The sequence below is a fragment of the Nyctereutes procyonoides genome, unplaced genomic scaffold (assembly GCF_905146905.1).
Source record: "Nyctereutes procyonoides isolate TBG_1078 unplaced genomic scaffold, NYPRO_anot_genome, whole genome shotgun sequence".
Taxonomy (NCBI): Eukaryota; Metazoa; Chordata; class Mammalia; order Carnivora; family Canidae; genus Nyctereutes; species Nyctereutes procyonoides.
Window position 1 is genome coordinate 3,607,706 of NW_026575020.1, and position 17,369 is coordinate 3,625,074.

At 39.5% G+C, this 17,369-nt stretch overlaps 1 protein-coding gene across 1 annotated transcript; it reads left to right on the forward strand.

Moving 5' to 3' along the window:
• The first annotated feature begins 5,499 nt into the window (after nt 1-5,499).
• Nucleotides 5,500-11,093, forward strand: KRT40 (keratin 40). Its single transcript, XM_055336685.1, has 7 exons — nt 5,500-6,022; nt 6,503-6,585; nt 6,837-6,993; nt 7,798-7,959; nt 8,039-8,164; nt 9,460-9,680; nt 10,746-11,093. The coding sequence occupies exons 1-7, from the start codon at nt 5,576-5,578 to the stop codon at nt 10,843-10,845; spliced, it is 1,296 nt and encodes a 431-aa protein (XP_055192660.1). The 5' UTR covers nt 5,500-5,575; the 3' UTR covers nt 10,846-11,093.
• Nucleotides 11,094-17,369: the final 6,276 nt, after the last annotated feature.

Sequence of the window (17,369 nt, forward strand, 5' to 3'; positions counted from 1 at the left end):
CCTTCTAGTCATTTTGCTCAGTGCAGAGTGGCCAGAAACAAGTTGTATTGGAACACGGGGGAGTATCACTGGTCCCTCTAGCTGGTCTTCTGGGGGAGGGGCCTGCTGTGCTGATTCTCAGGTGTTAGCACTTGGGGGAGCTGCTCTGCCCCTGCCTGCTGCAGGGCTCAGCGGGGGTTGTTTACCCCGTGGGACCCAGGAGGAACAGCCGCAGTTGCTATGGCAACTCTGGAAGCCTGGATTCAGCCTCCGCAGGAACTATGGGGCTCGGGGCTCTCGGCTCTCCGTCCGCAGGGCCTGGAGGCTCCTGGGCGGGGCCGCTGATCTGCTCAGCTCGGGGCAGGAGCGTCCTCGCTGTCCTGGGCCCTCCCGGCCTCTGCCTGTCCCGGGGGAGGCCGGATCCTGGGCTGTGTCCCGGCGCCCTGTGCTCCGGAGACCTGCCCTACGACCCAGCAATTGCACTGTTAGGGATTTACCCCGAAGATTCAGATGCAATGAAACGCCGGGGCACCTGCACCCCGATGTTTCTAGCAGCCATGTCCACAATAGCCAAACTGTGGAAGGAGCCTCGGTGCCCATCGAAAGATGAATGGGTAAAGAAGATGTGGTTTATGTATACAATGGAATATTACTCAGCCATTAGAAACAACAAATACCCACCATTTGCTTCAACGTGGATGGAACTGGAGGGTATTATGCTGAGTGAAGTAAGTCAATCAGAGAAGGACAAACAGTGTATGTTCTCACTCATTTGGGGAATATGAATAATAGTGAAGGGGAATATAAGGGAAGGGAGAAGAAATGTGTGGGAGATATCAGAAAGGGACACAGAACATAAAGACTCCTAACTCTGGGAAACGAACTAGGGGTGGTGGAAGGGGAGGAGGGCGGGGGGTGGGGGTGAATGGGTGACGGGCACGGAGGGGGACACTTGACGGGATGAGCACTGGGTGTTATTCTGTATGTTGGTAAATTGAACACCAATAAAAATTAATTTATAATAAAAAAAAATAATTAAAAGAAATAAAATAAAATAAAAAAAAAAAAAAGAAACTCAGAGATAGGGAATATCAATCTCTGGTAACCAGAATCAGAGTAGTGCTTATCTTTGGGAGGTGGGGGCTGAGTGAAAAAGGGTACACAGGAACATTCTAGTATCATGGAAATGTTAGATATCTTGACTGGGGTAAGGGTTACATAGGTAATGCAGTCAAAACTGCATTTCAATATATGTAAATTTCATCTCAAACTTTTTAAGTTTGGAAGAAAAAAAAAGAATATGTACCTGGCAATAAGGGAGTTATTGGGAAGCAAGATGAGAGCTATCCATATTGTTTATGCCTTGACAACTTGATGTAGAAGTGACAGGTTATTATTTTTCCCTACAGCAAGGACTATTTAAGTCCCAAAGGAGTTGCATGACTAGATGAAGACAATATAGCGAGTTAGTAACAGCACTGGAATGAAAACGTAAACATTATGACATGAAGACATTGCTCTTTGTCCTCTGCCAATCTTCCTTGTCCGGCAATGTTCAATTTCTTTCATTGGCAATTATATGTCATGTCAACTAAGCCAAGCAGTTATATTTTTAGCAAGCATTTATTAAGGGCCTAAGTCACAGGTGCTAAGGATAAGAAAAATATGTCCATCTTAAAAGAAACATTTTCCAAACAAGAAAAAGACCAATAAAGATAAAAATACTAAAAATTTAAAGAGCTGTGACAACCGCTGTAGTGGTGGTGTATGCAGAGTGCAAGGAAAAGCCTCCATCTCAGCATGAGTCTGCTGAATGCCATTCTAGCTATCTTAACAAGTAGGATCATGCCAGGTGGCAGAAGAGCAATGGATCAAGGCAACGCCACCTACAAAGCTTGAAGGATGACTACAGTCAAGGATGTACAGTCAAGGATGACAACAGGGTTTGTGAGACAAAGTATCAGGAAATTAGCCTAGAAAAGTAAACTGGCACCAGATTGGAAAAGGTTGTATTTTCCAAGCCAGAAAGTCTGGATTTCATAGGTGGAAAGTGACCAAAAAATAGATTTGTATTTTACTAAAGTGAGTCTAGCAGCGGTAAGTGGATTTTCCGAGGTAAGGGCATATTACAAGAAGAAACAATGATGGCATCTTCTCATGACCTTTAATGGCATCTATTCATTTTCTTTATTCCCAGTGTTCCCTCCTTGTGAGGATAATATGTGATAAAAAGGAATTCTGGACAATTTCAATATTCTTTTCTTTGTTGTTTTTGTAAAGTAGGCTCCACACCCAGCATGGAGCCCAACATGGACCTGAACTCACAACCCTGAGATCAAGACCTGAGTTGAGATTAAGAGTCAGAACACTTAACCAGTTGAGCTACTCAGGTGCCCCAGTAATTTCAATATTCTAAGATGAGAACTAAAGCTATAGATTGTCATACAATACTATCTAATTAATCAAGCCCAAAATAAATAGTCCTGTGTGTTTGTTCTCTCACTACTTTTCTCTCTCTCTCTCTCTCTCTCTCTCTCTCTCTCTCTCTCTCTCCATATGTCAACATTTTACAAATAGAAATTAGCTCAAGATAAAAGAAAATATTTCTTATTTTTACCTGCAGTTACTTTAAAATAATAACACAATGCTGCATTTTAATTAGCTGGAACCTATGACAGACAACCAAGACATGGATTCTCATTCAGTTACTGTAGAAATTAGATTTTTTTTTCAGAGATTTGTAACTTTCAATTTTCAAATATGTTTTTGATTCCTTGAACTCCCGTCTATTGCAGAACAGCATTAATATACCATCAGTATTCCAAGAATGTGAAATGGGCAGAAGACATGAACAGGCATTTCTCTAAAGAAGACATACAAATGGCTAACAGACACATTAAAAAATCTTCAACATCCGGCAGCCCGATGGCTCAGCGGTTTAGTGCCACCTTCAGCCCAGGGCATGATCCTGGAGACCTGGGATGGAGTCGTCGGACTCCCTGCATGGAGACTGCTTCTCCCTCTGCCTGTGTCTCTGCCTCTCTCTCTCTCTCTCTCTCTCTCTCTCTCTCTCCTCTCTGTGTGTGTGTGTGTGTGTCTCATGAATAAATAGATAAAATCTTTAAAAAAAATCTTCAACATCATGCATCATCAGGGAACTACAAATCAAAACCACAATGAGAAAATAAAATTATATTAAAAAAAAACACAATGACATAATAACTCACACTGGTCAGAATGGCTAAAATTAACAACTTGGAAACAACAGATGTTGGTGAGGATGCAGAGAAAGGGAAACCCTCACACACAGTTGGTGGATATGCAAGCTGGTGCAGCCACTCTGGGAAACAGTATAGAGCTTCCTCAAAAAGTTAAAAATAGAACTGCCTTACCACCCAACAGTTGCACTACTAGATATTTACCCAAAGGATACAAAAATAGTGATTCGAAGGGGCACATGCACCCCAATGTTTACAGCAGCACAATCCACAATAGCTAAAACATAGAAAGAGCCCCAATGTCCAACAACTGATGAATGGATAAAGAAGATGTGATATATATATCATATATATATATATATTACATTATATGTAATGGAATATTAATCAGCCATCAGAAAGAATGAAATCTTGCCGTTTGCAACAATGGCATGGGTGGTGTTATGCTAAGCAAAATAAGTCAGTCAGAGAAAGACAAATACCATATGATTTCACTCTTATATGGAATTTAAGAGACAAAACAGATGAACATAGGGGAAGGGAGAGGGAAAATAAAATAAGACAAAGACAGAGAGGGAGGCAAGAGACTCTTAAACATAGGGAACAAACTGGGGGTTGCTGGAGGGGAAGTGGGTGGGGGGATGAGGTAACTGGGTGATGGGTATTAAGGAGGGCAAGTGATGGTATGAGCACTGGTTGTTGTATGCAACTGATGAATCACTAAATTCTAAATTCTACCCCTGAAACTAATACTACACTATATGTAAACTAACTTGAATTTAAATAAAATCTTGAAAGATAAAAAAAGAACATTTAGCATTAAGTGTTGAAATGTAAAGAGAATCACTAAAATCAAACCCAAGAGTCTACAACCATACCACCCTGAAAGTGTTCCAATCCTATCTGATCTTGGAAGCTAAGCAGGGTCAGGCCCGGTTAGTATTAGATGGGAGAGTAATAGATACTAAGAGACTATTTAAGTCCATCTATTTAAGACCTCTTGGTTTGTTTTTGGTTGGTTTTTCCAACATCAGCTACCTAGGAAGTAGTGTTCAGAGTTAGAAAAAAATTTTTAGTTTTTTCTGGATCATGAAAATTTTAACTTTGTCAGAATAGTGGGCCTTTTTCCAGTAAAAATCTTAAAGATTCTAGAGGCAATCTGTTCTGCCCACCTTTGAAAATGAAATACATACCACAATTATACTAAGGAAAGTGAAAGAGAGTATGCTACATACATAATAGAGATGAAATTCAAAACAAAATCCAAAAAAGTTATGTCTCAAATCACTGTCCATTTGGTACTGCACCAGGGATTTCATCCAATGGAACTGCTGGTCTGGAACTCACATTATAAAATTTTATTCCCCAACCCCAGTATTTCACATTTTTATGAAATTGTGACCTTAAAAAAATAAGTAAATAAGAGAAAACAGATTCTATCTCAGAAGAAAAGTCTTTTATAGCTTCCTTGCCCCTATTCTGAATTGTATCCAATGAGGGTTTAGTTTCCCAAGAAACTAAAAGATTGTAACTTAGAAATTGTATTTCACTCTTATTATTAATACAGGTGAAAATAGTATACATAATCTAAAAATGAGGTATAGGTAACATGGAGAAAGCAAGTTTCAGGAAATCAAAGATCACAACTCCAGATCTTGATAATCAATTTGTATTTTGGCCTGGAGGCCACAGATTATGCCCATCAGTTATTTGTAAAGTGACTTTTCAATTTGCACACAGGTAGACATAGTTTATACACACACACACACACACATACATATGCATGTACACACACACTTTAAACCCAGTACACACCTCACTCCTCTACCATGTGAGCACAACAAGACCATAAAAAGCATTGCAAAGATGGTTAACTACATGGAACATTTTATGATGGTACACAAACAAATAAATGGCATTTAATGAGATGTAATATGAATTTTAAAAGGATAGATAAACAATTTCCAATACAGGAGCAAAATCTGTGATAATATTATTTTTGTTATTTGTAATCAGTTGTATCTGCAATTACTGAGTGGCCAAATGTCCTCTGCCTTTCCGTATTCTACCAAAAAGATAATGCATCTTATGAAGATTTTCTGAACCAAGCGTCTTATCCTACTGGCAGATGGAAATATTGCCCTTACTTAGTAACCTGAAGCTATGCCTCTTTTATGAGACATAAAACTTCCTCAGAAAACAAGCAACACTAATGAATGTTCATATGAAAACTGGCACCAACAGTGATAAACAGAACATCCGGTATGTTCTGTAAATACCCATTTGCAGGCTGTATAAAAGTCTCAGGAGGGATGGAGACTCTGGGAACCAGTCAATTGGAGTTTTGCAGCTAGTCTTTGTTCTTCACTTCTAATAGGATGACTTCTGACTGTTTCCCCATGTGCTGCTCCTCTGAATCCTGTGCCCAGGCTTCCGACTGTGCTCTTGCTTCAACCTGTTCCATGGAGGCCACCTGCCTCCCCAGTGCCCCTGCTACATCCAGATGCCAGACCCCTAGCTTCCTATCCAGGTCTCGCTTGCCAACTAGTTGCCTCACACCATGCTATTTTGCTGGGAATTATAATATTCCTTGCTTGGTGGGGAACTGTGCTTGGTGTGAGGATGGGGTGTTCAACAGCAATGAGAAGGAGACAATGCAGTTCCTGAATGACAGACTTGCCAACTATCTAGAGAAGGTGCGTGGCCTGGAAGAGATGAACGCAGAGCTCGAATGCAGGATTCGAGAGCAATGTGAAGAGGATATCCCACTGGTGTGCCCTGATTATCAGTGTTACTTTGACACCATTGAAGAGCTTCAGCAAAAGGTCTGGTGTTTCATTGCCCTAATGCTTCACCCTCCCAATCTGTGATTTGCTTTATCTTTATACTAAAAAAAGGCTGTTCTATGGAAGTTCCCCCCCCCTCCCCAGGGAAAGGGGTTCTCCAGGAGGAAAGGGTGGTGGGCTGAAATTCAGCAAAAATCAGCATGAGCCGTGGGGCTGCCAGTAATCATTGAATGGCCAAAATAAACTCACTCACAACTACCTATGGAAAAATCCAAGTTCAACTGCCAAGGAATATCGCAAAATGTTTTAGGCCACTGAAAAACGGACCCTTTTTATTTCTATATTTTATGAATGGTCCTGCTTTTTTCTTCATTGAAGTGGCATGCTTAATAAGAAAAATAGGCTTCAAGATATTTTATACTTTCTTATAAAGACTTTTAAAAGATAAATAATGGTATAGTTGTTATTTAAGTTTCTTTCAAAGAGCCCTCTATTATATATAACTAACTTACTTACCAGATCTTATGCACGAAGGCAGAGAATTCCAGACTTGCTGTGCAACTTGACAACTGCAAACTGGCTGCTGATGACTTTAGGTCAAAGTAAGTTAAATTTGAATTTGAAAATAATTCATGACTGTCTCTCTCTCTCTCTCACACACACACACACACACACACACATGCAAACTACAAATATTCTCTACATAAGCTTTTTTTAAGCTAAGAATGCTCACAAAGCTCACATTATTTGGGATATGGCTTCCTTGAGTCGTTGTGTCATTCATCAGCATGCCCAGCATCTTGCGCAGTATCTAGCAAAATAAGCACTATCTGTATCTCTTTTGCTGTGAAAGGTATGAGTCTGAACTGTCTCTTCGCCAGCTGGTAGAGACGGACATTGGTGGCCTGCGTGGGATCCTGGATGAGCTGACTCTGTGCAAAGCTGATCTGGAAGCCCATGTGGAGTCTCTGAAGGAAGATCTCCTTTGCCTTAAGAAAAACCACAAAGAGGTAAGGAAAGTGTAAAATTGCTGAATGAATGTGGAGGTGACAAAGTCAAACTGATAGATTTCGTTTTGTGTATATGAATCAAACTCGGGCAGATATTGCTAAAGCTGGAGCAAAATTACTCGAGGCACTAATGTCCAGCCTGATGACTCTGGCATATCTCTGGGGGTATATGTGAAATGGGCCCTGGCCAGTACCACTTGAAAGACCAAATTGTTCACCTGCCATTGCTTTTGTGAAGGAGGTAACTTTACAAATGGCTTTCCTTGGAGGCTTTATGCCACATAACTCTAATCCATAAGGTACAAAAATCAGGCTGATAAACACAGGGCATGAAGGCATTTCAGAAAGGGGATAACATCTTATGCAATATTTGAACCAATATTTTAAAATATTCTACATCTATAAACTTTTTAAATCATAAAATATGAAGTATATGACTATCTCATGTTGATAAAGCTAAAAAGTGAAAAACTTAATGATGTAACATGGTATATTTTCCCTTTGAGCATGTATTGATGATAACAGCATTTATTGAGACCTTCCTATGTGACAAGGACTTTCATAAGTGCTTTATATGAACATCAACTCATATCTCTAACAATAACTCTCTAGGAAAGGTAAAATTATTATACACATTTTGTGGATGCAGAAACTGAATGATGAAAAGAGAGTCAACCTAAGCAATCTGAATCTAAATCCCATACTTTTACTCACTTCTCCAGAAATGGGATGCCCTTGGGATGTCAAGGTGAATTCTTCTTCCCCACCACTCTGTGACTTTCTTTACTCCATTTCCTCTTTCAGGAGGTTGACTTGCTTCGTGAACAGCTGGGTGACCGACTCAGTGTAGAGCTGGACACTGCCCCCACCATCGACCTCAACAGGGTCCTGGATGAGATGCGTTGTCAGTATGAAACCGTGCTGGCCAACAACCGTAGAGACGTGGAAGAATGGTTCACTGTTCAGGTCAGTACCCGGAGCAAGAAAATGACAAGCTTCCAGACTTCTGCCTTATTTGCATCCTCTAATCATACCTGGTTTACAGACAGAAGAGCTGAATCAGCAGCAGCTGTGCAGCGCAGAGCAGCTGCAGGACTGCCAGACAGAGATCCTGGAACTGAAACGCACAGCCAATGCTCTGGAAATTGAGCTCCAAGCACAGCAAAGCCTGGTATGTAAGGGAAAGACAGCTCTGTTTTTGTCACTGAAGAATTAAGCCCTGAGATGCTATTCCCTCTTCCATGACCCCAAGGAGAGACCCACAGTTCATGTGGCAGAAAGTCTGAATTTCCAATATGCAAGGAATGTATTCCTTGACTTACCCAAATACTGCTGTTTACTGAGCTAGAAGCAGAAGTGATAGGTCAACAGTCTGTACTGTCCCAACAGGATTCCCTGACCTTCCCTCCTGGGCTTGAGCATGATCCTGCAGCACCTTCCAGAGACAGAAAAAGAACAGGAGGGCAGGAGCAGAATGAGAGTGGAACCTCTGAGCTGAAGGCACTGAAGCATTCCAGTGGGTTTTAATTGGCCTTTGATTTGGGCCAACTTCTCAAACTCAGCATCATATAAAAGAATAATATTCAAACTTTGCATTCTTCCACTACCCTAAGCTTTTCCAGGATCCACACCTCAACTGGACCCTTCACTCCACCCCATTTCACCCAGCAATGAAAATACTATGCACTGGGGAGCCTGGCTGGCTCAGTCAGAGGAGCATGTGACTCTTGATCTCAGGATCATATGAGTTCAAGCCCCACGCTGGGCATAGAGGTTATTTTTAAAAATTTTTTTAAAAAGGATACCATGCATTCAAGATCACACTAGCGAGTTCCAGTCAGACACCACTGTCTGTGCCACATTGGGGCCTATAGAGACTATCTGGGTGAATAATAGCTACATATTTATTTTGTGAGAGGCTTAAAAGTCTCATAATAACTTTATGGGATAAATCCTTTTACTAAACCCATTATCAGATGAGGAAGACTGAGACTCAGATTAAGTAGCAGGGGTCATGCAGTTGTTAAGAGGCAAAAGTGGAAGCTGGATCCAGCTGGTTCAATCCCAGAGCCTCTTCTCTGAACCACTCTATATGGCTCTTGCCTGCCTCAAGCCCATACTCAACTTCTCCCCTCAAATGCTGTTGATCTTCCTTAATATATATTGCAGGTTGTGATGGGCAAGTGGTGATAGTAATAACTAACCCTTACACAGTTTTGAAATTTTTTCCAGGCACTGTTCACAGTGTTTTACACATATTAATTCATTCAATCCGCACAACCATCCTATGAAATAGGTACTTTGCATTGGTCATTTTTTATAAAATAAAACAGCCTCAGAGAAGCTAAGTAATTTTCCCAAAGTCACATAGATGCACTAGGGTAGATCAAGGATTTGAAAACCAGCACTCTGGCCCCAAGGACTATGCTACACAGCCCTTCTGAATATGCTCTTTTCCTTCTGCAGACAGAGTCTCTGGAATGCACTGTGGCAGAGACGGAGGCCCAGTATAGCACCCAGCTGGCCCAGATGCAGTGCCTGATTGATAACGTGGAGAACCAGCTGGCTGAGATCCGCTGTGACCTGGAGCGGCAGAACCAGGAGTATGAGGTGCTGCTGGACACAAAGGCTCGGCTGGAGGGTGAGATCAACACATACCGAGGTCTCCTTGAGAGTGAAGACAGCAGGCAAGTTCCATATGATTATTCTCAAAATCCCCCAAGTCACAAAGAAGCTCATGCAAGAGAATATTGCCTCCTCAAGATCTGCCCAAGGTGAAACCTCCCTCATGTGTTAAAGGATCTCCTTACAAGAGTAAAAAGACAAACAAAACAAAACAACAACAACAACAAAAAAAAACAGCTGAGGCTAATCACATGACAGTAGAAGTATTCAAAAGTATTCCAAAGTTCTAAAGCAGAATAAGTATCACATATAAAATTTCATGCTGGTGGTCCCCCTTTGTTCCTGACTTCCACCAAAGAGAAATTTAGCAGCCATGTCCACAATAGCCAAACTGTGGAAGGAGCCTCGGTGCCCATCGAAAGATGAATGGCTAAAGAAGATGTGGTTTATGTATACAATGGAATATTACTCAGCCATTAGAAACAACAAATACCCACCATTTGCTTCAACGTGGATGGAACTGGAGGGTATTATGCTGAGTGAAGTAAGTCAATCGGAGAAGGACAAACAGTGTATGTTCTCACTTATTTGGGGAATATGAATAATAGTGAAGGGGAATATAAAGGAAGGGAGAAGAAATGTGTGGGAGATATCAGAAAGGGACACAGAACATAAAGACTTCTAACTCTGGGAAATGAACTAGGGGTGGTGGAAGGGGAGGAGGGCGGGGGGTGGGGGTGAATGGGTGACGGGCACGGAGGGGGACACTTGACGGGATGAGCACTGGGTGTTATTCTGTATGTTGGTAAATTGAACACCAATAAAAATTAATTTATAAAAAAAAAAAAAAAAAAAAGAAAAAAAAAAAAAAAAAGAAATCAGGAACATGCATAAGATGACATTTGCAAAGTGAAATAAATACACAAAACTGTGTATTCAACTGGCACAGGGGCAGTGAGCATTCCTAGTGGCAATGCTGGATCTAGGCCTGAAATAGGCTTAGGTCAAATGCTACTCTGCAAAGAGTGTTCAGAACATCATTTGCAGGGCAAATTTTGGCACGATCTTTTCTGAGTTGAAATTTTACCCGGCTTTCCCTTGTTAAGCTTACTTCAAAATTTCCACAGGCTTCCCTGTAACCCGTGTTCTACAATAAGCACATCAAGCAACACTTGTGAGGCAAGCTCAGCGTATCTGATTTGCACGGTCGAAAACTACTGTGCATGAATGTTCAACCCTCGGCGCAGTGGATAGAAGGGTCAAAGCCAGCAGTGTCCTTGAAAGGAGATGGGACTTCAATCAGATGCATCCAAACCTAAAAGTCAAGAAGGGGTTTCTACCCTAAATTTGTCCTCTAAACATCCTCATTATATTTCTGCTTTGTCATTTCCTCTCCTGCCTGCTTATTTGTGATATTCTAGGGGCCTATAAAGCTTTCTTGCTAATCTCCAAATAAAATATGTTTCATTCCTTTAGCATGGTAAATATAGCTTTGTAGCTTATAATTGTGGGTATAAGAACCATGTGATGCCTAAACCTATGTCGATAGTTTGATTTTGCAGAAACCGAGGCTGAAAATAGTTTTTAACTCCTCAAATACAAAAGATTAACTAATCCACGCAAAATGTCATACATCTTGGAAGACAGTTGTATGTATCTTTCTGAGAGGAAATTTAAGAACAAATGTCTTATTTGTAATTATGAAAGTACAGGATTCCATTTTTTCTCAATTTGGCACATGAAAGGGGAAAAAATTAGTTACAATTCCACCCCCAAACACCCGTTACCAGTATTTTGGGAGCTTCCAGCTTTCTTTCATATAATAGGTTTTTCCACATAATGGAAATCATATTTACATATGCACATAGTTGAGTAAACTACTTTTTTCACTATGTTATGTAAGAATTTTCAATCCAAATAAACCTATAAGATTGTCCTGTGACTGTTATTTTAGTGGCTACATAAAATACCATAAGGTTATTGGCCTGTTATTGGACACTTGGGGTATAAGAATAATTATTCATACACATTTAAAAAGCAAAGTGGAGAACTCCACCTCCAAAAAAATGAAATGGATGTACATTTCCTCATTCCTCTTCCTAAGTCTGGCTGAAAACCCGGGAAATTACATATAAAAGAAATATAAGCAGATTCTGAAAGGTGGAAGAAGCCAAACCAACTAGAATCATATTTAAGGAACAGCAAGTGAGTTCCTTGGGTTTTCTTTTGGCCTCATATATCCCATGTTGGGAGCTGAAGAAACCAACAACCCATAAATACCAGCAGGGGCAGACAGAAAAACAAAATCTCCAAGAGGAGAGTCAAGGGACATGAAGAGAGGTAAGGTTTCTATACTTCATCTGCAGTGATAAGATGTCAACACAAATAAGCATGATAAGGTTTATGTATATATACAAAATATAATATATATAATGTAATATATAATATATATAATGTAATACCTTGAGCAACTACTTAAGAAACTATGCAAAGAAATACACTTAGAACTTTGATTTATCTATAACTCATAGAATGAGTTTGGAAGTTTTCTTTCCCTTTTCATTTTTTAAAACAGCTTCAGAAGAACAGGTATTAGATCTTATTTAAATGTTTTGTAGAATTCTCTTGGGAGGCCATCTGACCCTAGACTCTTGTTTGTTGGGAAATTTTTGATTACTGCTTTAATTTCATTGCTGGTTATGGGTCTGTTTAGATTTTCTATTTCTTTCCGTTTCAGTTTTGGTAGTTTATAAGTTTCCAGAAATGCAACCATTTCTTCCAGATTGCCTCATTTGTTGGCATAATGTTGCTCATAATATGTTCCTCTTTAAAAAGAAAAAAAGATTTTATTTATTTATTTGATGAGAGAGAGAGCACAAACAGGCAGAGCTGCAGGCAGAGTGAGAGGGAGAAGCAGGCTCCCCGCTGAGCAGAGAACTCGATGCAGGGCTCTATCCCAGGACCCTGGGATCATGACCTGAGCCGAACGCAGACACTCAACAATTTGTCCTTTCTCTTTTCTTTTTGATAAGACTGGCTAGGGGTTTATCAATCTTATTAAGTCTTTCAAAGAACCAATTCTAGAATCATTGACCTGTTCTCCTGTTCTTTTGGTTTCTATTTTACTGATTTATGCTCTAATTTTTATTATTTCTCTTCTCCTGCTTGTTTTAGGCTCTATTCACTGTTCTTTCTCCAGCTCCTTTAGGTACAAGGTTAGCTTATATATTTGAGACTATGCTACCCAGAGCAATCTACACTTTCAATTCAATCCCTATCAAAATACCATTGACATTTTTCACAGAGCTGGAACAAACAATCCTAAAATTTGTGTGGAACCAAAAGACTCTGAATAGCCAGAGGAATGTTGAAAAAGAAAACCAAAGCTGGGGGCATCACAATGCCAGACTTCAAGCTATATTACAAAGCTGTAATCATCAAGGCAGTATGGTACTGGCACAAAAACAGACGCACAGATCAATGGAACAGAACAGAGAACCCAGAAATGGACCCTCAACTCTGAGGTCAACTAATCTTCAACAAAGCAGGGAAGAATATCCAATGGAAAGAGGACAGTCTCTTCAATAAATGGTGCTGAGAAAATTGGACAGCCACATGCAGAAGAATGAAACTGGACCACTTTCTTACACCATTCTCAAAATGGATGAAAGACCTAAACATGAGATAGAAATGTACCAAAATCCTAGAGGAGAAAACAGGCAGCAACCTGTTTGACCTTGGCCACAGCAACTAGATAGATCTCCAAAGGCCAGGGAAACAAAAGCAAACTTGAGACTTATCATGATTAAAAGCTTTTGCATAGTGGAGGAAACAGTCAACTAAACTAAAAGGCAACCTACAGAATGGGAGAAGATGTTTGCAAATGACATATCAGATAAAGGGCTAGTATCCAAAATCTATAAAGAGTTTATCAAACTCAACACCAATAAAACAAATAAGCCAGTCAAGAAATGGGAGGATGACATGAGCAGGTATTTCTCCAGAGAAGACATACAAATGGGCAATAGACAAATTAAAAAATGCTCACATCACTTGGCATCAGGGAAATACAAATCAAAACCACAATGAGATACCACCTCACACCAGTCAGAATAGCTAAAATTAACAACTCAGGAAACAATAAATGTTGGCGAGGATCCAAAGAAAGGGGAACCCTCGTACACTGTTGATGGAAATGCAAGCTGGTGCAGCCACTCTGGAAAACAGTTGGGAGGTTTTTCAAGAAGTTAAAAATATATAGAATATCATGTCATCGGTGAAGAGGGAGAGTTTGACTTCTTCTTTGCCAATTTGAATGCCTTTTATGTCTTTTTGTTTTCTGATTGCTGAGGCTAGAACTTCTAGTTCTATGTTGAATAGCAGTGGTGAGAGTGGACATCCCTGTCTTGTTCCTGATCTTAGGGGAAAGGCTCCCAGTGCTTCCCCATTGAGAATGAGATTTGCTGTGCGCTTTTCGTAGATGGCTTTTAAGATGTTGAGGAATGTTCCCTCTATCCCTACACTCTGAAGAGTTTTGATCAGGAATGGATGCTGTATTTTGTCAAATGCTTTCTCTGCATCTATTGAGAGGATCATATGGTTCTTGTTTTTTCTCTTGCTGATATGATGAATCACATTGATTGTTTTACAAGTGTTGAACCAGCCTTGCATCCCAGGGATAAATCCTACTTGGTCATGGTGAATAATCTTCTTAATGTATTGCTGTATCCTATTGGCTAGTATCTTGTTGAGAATTTTTGCATCCATGTTCATCAGAGATATTGGTCTATAATTCTCCTTTTTGGTGGGGTCTTTGTCTGGTTTTGGAATTAAGGTGATGCTGGCCTCCTAGAATGAGTTTGGAAATATTCCATCTCTTTTTATCTTTTGGAACAGCTTTAGTAGAATAGGTATGGTTTCTTCTTTAAACGTTTGATAGAATTCCCCAGGGAAGCCATCTGGCCCTGGACTTTTACCCCAAAGATACAGATGCAATGAAACGCCAGAACACCTGAACCCCGATGTTTATAGCAGCAATGTCCACAGTAGCCAAACTGTGGAAGGAGCCTCGGTGTCCATCGAAAGATGAATGGATAAAGAAAATGTGGTTTATGTATACAATGGAATATTACTCAGCCATTAGGAATGACAAATACCCACCATTTGCTTCGACATGGATGGAATTGGAGGGTATTATGCTGAGTGAAATAAGTCAATCGGAGAAGGACAAACATTATATGGTCTCATTCATTTGGAGAATATAAAAAATAGTGAAAGGGAATAAAGGGGAAAGGAGAAAAAATGAGTGGGAAAAATCAGAAAGGGAGACAGAACATGAGAGACTCCTAACTCTGGCATGAGGGTTGGCAAATAGATCAATGAAAAAGAATATGAAAAAAAGAATATGAATTCTAGAAATAGACTCATGTACATGTGGTCAGTTGATTTTTTAAAATTTAGATTCAATTAGCCAACGCATAGGTCATTATTAGTTTTAGATGTAGTGTTCAATAATTCACCAGTTGCATATAACACCCAGTGCTTATCACATCATGTGACTTCCTTAATGCCCATCACCAGATTGCCCCATCCCACCACCCCTCCTCTCCAGCAACCCTGTTTGTTTCCTATAGTTAAGAGTGTCTCCTGGTTTTTCTCCCTCTCTGATGACTCCCCATTCAGTTTTCCCTCCCTCCCTCTATGATCCTCTGAGCTGTTTCTTATATTCCAGATATGAGTGAAACCATATGATAATTGCCTCTCTGATTGACTTATTTTGCTTAGCATAATACCCTCCAGTTCCATCCATGTTGATGTAAATGGTAATTATTCATCCTTTCTAGTGGCTGGTTATATAAATATAAATATAAATATAATATAAATATAAATATAAATATAATATAAATATAAATATAAATATAAATATAAATATATATTAGCCTTTCATGTGTTAGCAGACATCTGGGATCTTTCCATAGTTTGGCTATTGTGGTCATTGCTGCTATGAACATTGGGGTACAGGTGCCCCTTCGGATCACTACATTTATATATTTATCTTTAGGGTAAATACTTAGTAATGCAATTGCTGGGTCATAGAGTAGCTCTATTTTTAACTTCTTTTTTTATTCACATTCTATCTTCATCATTTTTTATAAATTTATTTTTTATTGGTGTTCAATTTGCCAACATATAGACTAACACCCAGTGCTCATCCTATCAAGTGCCCCCTCAGTGCCCATCACCCAGTCACCCCACCCCCACCCACCTCCCCTTCCCCCACCCCTAGTTCGTTTCCCAGAGTTAGGAGTCTCTCATGTTCTCTCTCCCTTTCTGATATTTCCCACTCATTTTTCTCCTTTCCCCTTTATTCCCTTTCACTATTTTTTATATTCCCCAAATAAATGAGACCATATAATGTTTGGTTTCTTTATTTTGGTCCTTTTTAGAAAGGCCTTCTGACTTCAAATTTATAAAAGAACTCTCATATTTATTAGTACAATTATGATTTCCTTTTTTCATATTTGAATCTTTGATCAATTTGTAATTTGTCCTACTGTAAGGCATGAAGTATGATTCCAATATTCTCTGCCCCACCTTCGACCTCAAGTGAAATAGAATTGTCCTCAAATTATATATGATAGCCTATCTTTTCCCCACTGATTTTAAATGTCACACTTACCATATAATAAATCCCAATCTGGTTGGAGGTCTATTTTAGATTTCTTATTCTTTTTTTTAAGATTTTATTTATTTATTCATGAGAGACACACAGAGAGAGGCAGAGATTTAGGCAGAGGGAGAAGAAGGCTCCCTGCAGGGAACCCAGTGCAGAACTCGATCCCAGGACCCCAGAATCACGCCCTAAGCCTAAGGCAGACGCTCAACTGCTGAGCCACCCAGGCGCCCCTAGACTTCTTATTCTATTCTATTCTATTCTATTCTATTCTATTCTATTCATCTGTCTGGTTATTCAGGCATGGATAGTACAGTATTTTAATTATTGAGGCTTTAAAGTAGGAAGGACTAATATCTCTGGTTTTTCTTTTTTAGAATTTTCCTGGCTATTCAAATTTGATTAATTTTTTCTCATAAAACTTCAGAATTATCTTGTCTGGTTGAAAAAAAATCACATTTTCGAAGGGTCTCAATAAATTTATTGAAATCTCAGTTAAATTAATGTCAAGATAATCGACATTTTTATAGTGATGAATACAGTATTTCAGCCCAAGACCATGATATATCTTTCTATTTATCCTAGTTTTCTGTTCTTCAGTGTATTTTAATATTTTATTCATGTAGTCCACCTTCCTAAATTTATTCCTGTGTATTTTATGTAGGTTGGTGCTATTATAAATTATTATGTTTTTCCTTATATTATGTGATGTACAGAATAATGGGACCAAAAGATGTTCATGTCCTAATCCTACAGCCTTTGAATACAGTAGGCTACTTGACAAAGGTGAAATAAGACACTAATCAGCTAACCTTAAAATAGGAAGGTTATCCTACATGATATGCGTGAGTCCAATATAATATCATAAGGTCCTTCAGTGTGGAAAAGGGAAGCAGAAGACTCAGTGTCAGAGTGATGCCATGTGAAAAAGATTTGCCACTGCTGGTTGTGAAGATGGAAGAGGCCACAGGCTAAGTAGCATAAACAGCCTCTAGAAGCTGCAAAAGGCAAGGAAATTATTCTCTCCTAGAACCTCCATAAAGGATCAGAAACAAATAACTTTCTTAAGAAAATGCTG